This window comes from Pagrus pagrus (assembly GCF_965226575.1).
Source record: "Pagrus pagrus genome assembly, chromosome: 14".
In the NCBI taxonomy this organism is placed as follows: Eukaryota; Metazoa; Chordata; class Actinopteri; order Spariformes; family Sparidae; genus Pagrus; species Pagrus pagrus.
In genome coordinates, this window is record NC_140198.1 from 13,385,577 (window position 1) to 13,393,815 (window position 8,239).

The 8,239-nt window shown below is 40.5% G+C and overlaps 1 protein-coding gene across 1 annotated transcript; it reads left to right on the plus strand.

Annotated features, from left to right (window-relative positions):
* Positions 1 to 2,925: 2,925 nt before the first annotated feature.
* Positions 2,926 to 3,888, plus strand: LOC311269684 (olfactory receptor 5B2-like; the record flags this gene model as incomplete). The annotated part of the gene is made up of 1 exon (XM_084374012.1): positions 2,926 to 3,888. The coding sequence occupies one exon, from the start codon at positions 2,926 to 2,928 to the stop codon at positions 3,886 to 3,888; it is 963 nt and encodes a 320-aa protein (XP_084230138.1).
* Between the last annotated feature and the right edge of the window lie 4,351 nt (positions 3,889 to 8,239).

An 8,239-nucleotide genomic window follows, 5' to 3' on the forward strand; every position in this document is an offset into this window, starting at 1 on the left:
AGTAATTGTGAACACAATCTAAAGTTTAATGCCACCTATTGTTTGTCACACTTAGAACACTAATTATAGAGAGGACACTTCAGAAAGGGGTGTGTAGGGGCTGAGATTGCAGGCTGCAGCCCTTTAGAGAAGAGGTGACTATTGGACACAAATGACTCATTAATATCATTGTACACCCTGTCCCATTACAGCTTTAATTGCAAGGGTGCGAAACCTCCTAATGGATGCAGATGAGATTAATTAGGCTTAAGTGTGAACAGTAAAAGGTTTGTTTGTTACAGGCAGGCAGTCATTAACCAGCATCCTTTGGTAATGACATCACAAATAGGGCTCATTAGCAGGGTTCCCAGGAGTCAAAGAGGAAGGAGAGGATCTCTGTCTGGGGTCAAAGTGGCCTGTTTGGTGATAAAAGTCCTCTCAGGGAATATTATTCATTGCCAGTGTCGTTACATTTTGTCACTTCTTACGGTCAAGTGTGAGTGCGAACGTTGTTTGAAGGTTTTGCTTATAGCCTCGTCAATCATGGAGCTCAATGATGTGTCACTGCACTGTCCAAAGGAGCTCAAGTTGTTATTTAGGAAGAGGTACTCTTGGGGAAATGCCACCAGTGCACAGGGGCTCCCGTCCATTTCCCTCCAAATGTGTGCTAATAGGTGCAGGTGAGATTAATTAGGCAATGATTTAAATAGTAAAAGGCTTGTTTGTTATGAGAAGGGCCATTAGCCTGCGTTCAGATGATGAAATCTCAAACTGGGTTCATTAGAAAGACTCCAAGGTGAAAGATGCAGATACTTTAAACATGCCCCAGAGAGGATGATGAGAACTGTTTTGTTTTTCACCGATTTCAAGTTGCATAAAGATTTGTTCACATTCTCCAGATAACAACATGGTCCTGAGTTATTACCATTAAATCAAACATCTCAATATCCTCTGTAGATTTGTTGGTTCTGAAAGCCTACTGGTGAGGGTCCAGGCTGGCAGGGATGTTTTCTCTGATTTGCTGGAGAACCATTTTCTCCAAGCACTTCATCAGGATGGAGGTGAGAGCCACACGACTCAGCATAGCAGACTTTTAGGTACAGAAACAGTAATGGCTGTCTTGAAGCAGAAGAGGACAGTCTCCTGTGAGAGTGAGATGTTAAAAATGTCAGCAACAGCAGCAGCACATGTTGTTAGGACACAGCCAGGGATATTATCAGGACCAGCATCCTTTTTTATAACTTTTCTCACATCCGCTATGGTTGCATCCAGTGGCCTGTCCACATGAGGCGGAGTAGACTTTACAGTTGAGTCTATGTTGAGGACAACAAAACAAGCATAAAATGTGTTCAGCTCATCTGCCAACATGGCTTCACACATTATGTGGGAGCTCAGGCTTTTGTGATATTTTGAATTGCCTGCCACATATCTTTAGTGATACTTGTGTCGAGGTCCCTCTCCAGTGTCTGCTGATGTCTCTTCTTTGCCGTCTTGATGCCAGCTTTCAGTCTTGTACTGGTGGTGTTGTATGCTTCCTTGTTACCTGACTAAAAGGCAGCTTTTTTGGCACTGGAAAGAGCCCTAACTTCTCCATTCATCCAGGCCTTCTGGTTGGGGAATGATGTTATTGTGATCAAATAAAAACACCTGTGGTGATCTCTAAAGCTCAGAATTTAGCCAGACGGAGCTTTTGCTCCAGGCTGCTAACATCCACAGTTCCAGGGGACACTTGGTGGGGCAGCTGACTGCACTACTGCCAGGACAGGGGCCCAAACTGGCTCTCCTCTGACCAACAGAGTGAGCATCACTGCTCTGGTGGCAGCAACTGGGACAGAGGGGGATTTGTAGTTTGGGTAGATGGGTTAAACTGTGAAATCAAATAATCACATCCAAATAAAATCAAATTCAATCACAGTAGCTTCTAATAAACAGACAGGTTAATAAGCAAAGAGTCCAGTTCAGGAGTTTCAGTAAACTGAGGTTTTAATTGTGGTCTTGGTCATGTTTTCTGAGGGGTCTGGCTGTCTTGTCCCACAGTGCAAAAGCCAAATGAGACACTGTTATATAGTTTTTTTCTTCACCAAACAGATCCCAACAATTTATCTAGATATACAGTATTTTTCTATGTATTAGGTAATTTATTATAGCTTAGAAAATTGCTATACAAACAGAAAATAAATGAAGGATTTGAAGGGCAAAAGACATCAACATACCTCCACAATCCATATCACTTAAGACTGTTATCACTTCCAACATGATTGACTTGGTCTTTAAATTGTGAACTAGTTATTAATGTTCTCTGATGGAAATAAAGGTTTGCTCCAATCACTCATGTTTATGCAGATGAGAATAAAACTGGCTTATATTCAATTGCAATCAGATTCAAAACGGGGATATTTGACCAGAAATGTGGTCAAACTGTTTAACTGTGTATGTAAATATGGTACATTTCTGTCACAAACTTTGCTGACTGGGTTTCAGTGTTACTTAGAGTCACAAAACAATAATTACATGTTTGTTTTGTTTGGAAGTTAATTTGGAAGACTCATTACTCATTACTGTGTTGTTCATCCATATCATTCATAATTAGAGGACTGAATGTTATCTCTGGAGATGAATGAAGGAGGTATTTCTACTGTACGCTGGTCAGACATGCAGACACTCAGTGGTCTGAGTCCGATCATATGGAGTCGCTCTGTGTAAAACTATCATCAGTGTAACAGGTGAGTCACAATTATCCTGTTCCATGTTTGACTTAATGATAATAATGCACTATAGTCACCACTCAGGATGGTTTCAATACGCTTAATGCCAAATGCACAAATGTCTTCATTTGAAGTATGTGATTGGACTGGAAGTAATAAGATGAATTGTTTTCCTGTGTTTCAGACTGGTGAGCTTCTAAGCAGAGGCTGTCCTCGGACACACAGGCTGCAGAGTTCAGTGATGTCTTCTCTCAGGACTGTTTCAAACAACTCTCTCATCATTCATCCTCCAGGCTTCTATATCATCGGATTTGAGACATTTCCCTACATCACCATCTACATTATCTTCCTCGTTTTTGTCTATGGGATTACACTTGTGTTAAATATTTCATTGATCTATATAATTGCCAGTGACCACTGCTTACACACTTCGAAATTTCTGGCTGTTATCAACCTCGCAGTGATTGATGTCATCTTAAACACGAGCATCATTCCCAGCATGATTAAGACATTTCTCTTTAAGGACAACTTTGTTCCATTCAACCTGTGTTTGCTTCAAATGTTTGTGTACTATTCTGCTGCACCTTTGGAGTCATATGCACTCGCTGTACTTGCCTATGAAAGGTTGATCGCAATATGTTTCCCTCTGCGTTACAACTCAATCAACACACTGCGGAATATGTCCTGTATTGTCTGCCTGACTTGGTTTTTAGCTCTCGGAACAATAGCATATGCAATAGGTATAATGACTCAACTGTCTTTTTGTAATTCTGTCACGGTGTTCAGCTTTTTCTGTGACTATGCTCCTGTGTTCAGACTGGCCTGTAATGATTACACATTGCAGTGGTCTGTGGCTTCAACTTATAGTATGGTGAATCTGATGGGGCCCTTTACTTTTATTCTTCTGTCCTATTTTAGCATCCTGGTGACTGTGTTCAGGATGAAATCAGTCAGCAGTAGAATGAAAGCTCTCACCACTTGCATTGAGCACCTCGTCCTTGTTGCTGTATTTTACATTCCCATATTCAGCATATTCTTAGTTGGGCTTTTTGTGGGATCCATCAACCCAGACCAGCGTGTGCTGAGCCTGTCACTGGCCTCTTGCCTCCCACCCTGCATCAATCCTATTGTGTATTCTTTGAAAACCAAAGAGATTAAAACAAGAGCCCTGGCACTGCTCCACAGAATGAAAACAAGCCCTTGACAACTTTCTTTCTATCTGTGGAAGGTTTTCACACTCTCTTGATAGAGTCAGGACTGTATGTGATGAGACAAAAGGGGCCTATTTTACTGATGCTCTGCCTGTTTCAACTGCATTTAAAAACAGCAAAGTTTCCACATAGATGTCTTATTATTAAATAGTGTGTTTTTCCTCACAGATCTATTATTATTGTTCTACTGTTGTTTTAAAACTAACCAAATTTAGCAAGTGAAAAAAAACATGTCCTGATTCTTTCATAATAATATTTTACTGACTTATTTGTACATATTCACATGGTCATCACCAGTGTTTTACTAATGAGCTTTATTAATGTGTATGTTGTATGTATATTGCTGTTGCATATGTTTATGGTGGAGTTAATTTTAACTACTTTATATACTGCCAGGTAGTTTAATCTAGAACAATAAATCATATTCAATAGCATCATTCGTACATATTTGCTTGTATTTGATGTAGTTTTGTGATATTTGTACATTTGACTGCTCTTGTCCTTTTCTGTTACACCGAACACTCCTTGACATGTTATCACTGTATCTCACATTTATATCCCCTTTATACAAATTGTCTGATAAAACAGTTAGTCTCATTACTGTGCTTACTGAAACACTTGCAGAGCTTTGAAGTCAGTGTGCCGATTCTTGTACGACATAAATGCATCTTCTAAGTTAAGCTAAGCTCCTTCTCAGGGTTCCACACACAACAAAGAGGCCCTCCATTGATAGCTTTTCTTGCAAATATTTTAATGATTCAAATGCACTATGCTAGATGTAATTAAATAATTAAAAATATGAGATATTGACTAAAATAATACCTTTAAACCTAGCTTTAGTCACAAGAGGGGATTTGCCTAAAAAGCTAACAATGAATGAACAGGAACCATTTTAAATTGAGTTTTAAGCCTGAAAGGAAGTTAGAGATTATAAGTAAGAATTTATAAAACAAGGCACAAACATGTCATTTGATTAAACAAAAGATTGTCACAAGAAACATGGTGGAGTATAAAGGGAAAGACTTCTGCCATTTTTCTTCCATTCTTAATTGTTTTTATTCCTAATAGGTGCAACTGAGATTACTTAGTGTGAAGTTAAAACAGTAAATGGTTTGTTTGTTAAAGTTGTGGTCATTAACCAACATTCCCAGGTGATGGCTTCATAAATTGGGCTCATTGGAATCATTTTGTTTTGGTTAAACATGGCCTCTTTAATGACAAATGCATCCTTGGGGAACATTTTGTAGTTAAAGAGTCATTATACGCGTTTCATCATCATAATCATCATCATCATCTGCAACTGCTTACCTTTGCAGGGTCGTGGGGGCTGGACCCAGTTCAATCATATGTGTTTGTAACTGTTTATTCACTTTCAACTAACACAGCTCACAAAATTTCTTGTATAGAGAGTATAGTCTCATTAATGTTTCCTGTTTTTTTTTATATATGTATATATATATATAAATTCATGTAAATTCTCTTCTTGCCCATTTTCATTTTGTGAAAACAAACCTTACTGAGTCAACCAGTGATTACACTGTCCGTTCATGGTAACATAAAACTCTGTCTGCTGTCTGTTCACTAGAGGTCATGAAGGTCATTGTCGGTAGGACCAACTGCTTCTCCTAGTTTGTATATTACTAACCTGTTTTCATAGTTAATTATTATCAATAGATGTAATCACTCAGTAACAAATGTAAGTGTAGGCAACAGACACACCTTGGATAAGGTTAAGATATCAGTTTAATATTACAAGTGTTGCCAGTACCTAAACATAAAAACGTTTTATTAATACTGTACTCAATCCGAGCGGATAGACTTTACTGATATGTTCAGTAGCAAAATTTCTTATATAACATAATTTCTTTATTATGCAGCACTTGCGATAAACAAAGTTGACTGGACATCAGGTTTCTGAGCAGATCTTATATATTGTATTTGTATTGTATGTTTCATTGTATTGTTAAGCAACTTGTATTGCAACTTTGCACAAAAGGCGCTTTTTAAAAATAATAATGTTCAAGTTGAAGTTGAGGAGTGCCTAAAGTTAAAATAGTAAAAAAGAAATTTGAAAAGTAAATGAAGAAGGTGGCCTCTTCCACTCTGTGACTGAGAAACTAAGGGTACGACCAGGGCTAAGTGATAAATAAATATTATTGTTTACTGACATTTATAAGCATCATTAAATCACAATAGCATAATATTGTCATCTTACAAATTCTGTTTAAATTGTGTAAATTCATGAATTTGAGCAAAATTTTATAAAACTTCCATTTTTTTTCTTAGGAGAAAGCCCCTATTGTGACATATAATCACATTGTGCACTGCAGATTCAACATTCTTGATAAAGAGACAATAACTGAAATCATTTATCAAATAATCTTCCTCTCACCTATGATCCTTTATACTTTTGCTGTTTCCCATCCTTTCCTTTAAATCCAGATTATTTCCCATATTGGGGCAGTTTGTTTGATTGTGCCAGCAGGGCTGTGTTCAAAATGTATTTTATGCAACAACATTTTGTTTTTTATGCAAAAAAGAAAAGTGACACTTACTTTTTTTTATTTAAATGTAATTACAATTTTGGATTTCATTTCCATTTTTTAAGCTGCATTGACAAAAATATTGATATATACACACATATGTGTGTGTCAATTTTCCCCATGGTACAGAATACTTAAGTATCGAAGTTAGAAATTTCAGTATTGTGACAACACGACTAGCAGGGCAGGTCACCGGAGGCCAAAGGCTTAAACTGCGAGACATGAAACGTAGGGTGAACAGGTAGGGATGCAGGCAGCTTAAAAAGGACGGCGGAGGAATTAATTATTTTTTCCACTTCATTTGGACCCACAAAGCATGGAGAAGTTTGCGCGACTCCACCTGAAGAGGGAGATCACAGGAGGAAAGCTACACTTTTTGTCCTGGTTGGTATTGGGGAGCAGGGATGCGGTGACGGTCTGCCAACCGTTGACTTCGCCGGGTGGTAAGTGTAATTGCATCCTGAGCAGCCCTCCGAACCTCCGTACAACGGGTGATGTGAGCCTGGACGGAGGGGACAGCGATTTCGCTCTCCTGAGCAGAGAGGGGAGGCGGTTGATATCCGTAATCTGCCATAAACGGGGTCATTACTGTGGCTGAGCTGGACAGCGAATTGTGCGCATACTCGACCCAAGGCAGAAAGGAGGACCAGGAGGTGGGATTGCAGGCTGTGACGCAGCGAAGGGCGGTCTCGAGGTCCTGATTCGCTCTCTCTGTCTGCCCGTTAGACTGGGAATGATAACCTGACGTGAGACTGGATGTGGTGCTGAACGCCTTGCAAAAGGCCTGCCGGACCCGGGATGTACACTGGGGACCTCGGTCCGAGACGATGTCAGCGGGAAGACCATGGAGCTGGAAAATGTGGAGGGTGACCAGGTCAGCTGTTTCAGAGGTGGATGGGAGCTTGATCAAGGGAACATAATGAACCATTTTTGGAATAGGATAGGAGAGGGTGTAATCGAATCGGCTCAGGAAGAGGGACCAGAAGGCCTGTCGGGAGTTAAGCCTTCTGGCTGAGCACAGGTAGGCAAGATTTTTATGGTCAGTCCAAATGAGAAAGGGCTCCAGGGATCCCTCCAGCCAGTGTCTCCACTCCTGTAGAGCCAAAACCACTGCCAGCAGCTCACGATTCCCCACATCATAGTTCCTCTCCGCTGGGGAGAGATGTCGATAGAAAAAGGCACAGGGATGAAGTCTGTGAGTTACAGCACTGCGCTGGGAGAGGATGGCCCCCATGCCTGAATCAGAAGCGCCTACTTACACCACAAACTGACGCGCCGGGTCGGGATGCTGAAGGATGGGGGCATGTGTAAATAATCCCTTCAGCTTCTTGAAAGCAGCGTCAGCTGCGGGAGTCCAGATAAAAGGTGAGTTGGTGGAAGTTAGTTGAGTGAGGGGGACAGCAACACGGCTGTAGTCCCAAATGAACGTCCTGTAGATATTTGCAAATCCCAGGAACCGTTGCAGCTGCTTTCTGGTTGATGGTGTAGGCCACTCCTCCACTGCTTTGATCTTGGCTGAGTCTAGCTGGAGTTTCCCTTGTGCAATGCCGTAACCCAGGAAGCTGACCTCAGTTGAATGAAACTCACACTTGTCGGGCTTGACATAGAGTTTGTTCTCTAACAGTCTCTGGAGCACCAACTTAACCTGTTTAATGCATTCGTCCAGGGTCTTGGGGAATATTAATATGTCATCTAAATAAACTAACACAAAGTGGTTAAGCATATCTCTAAGTACGTCATTGATGAGGGCCTGGAATATGGCTGTAGCATTAGAGAGGCCAAACGCCAAGTACCTGGTACT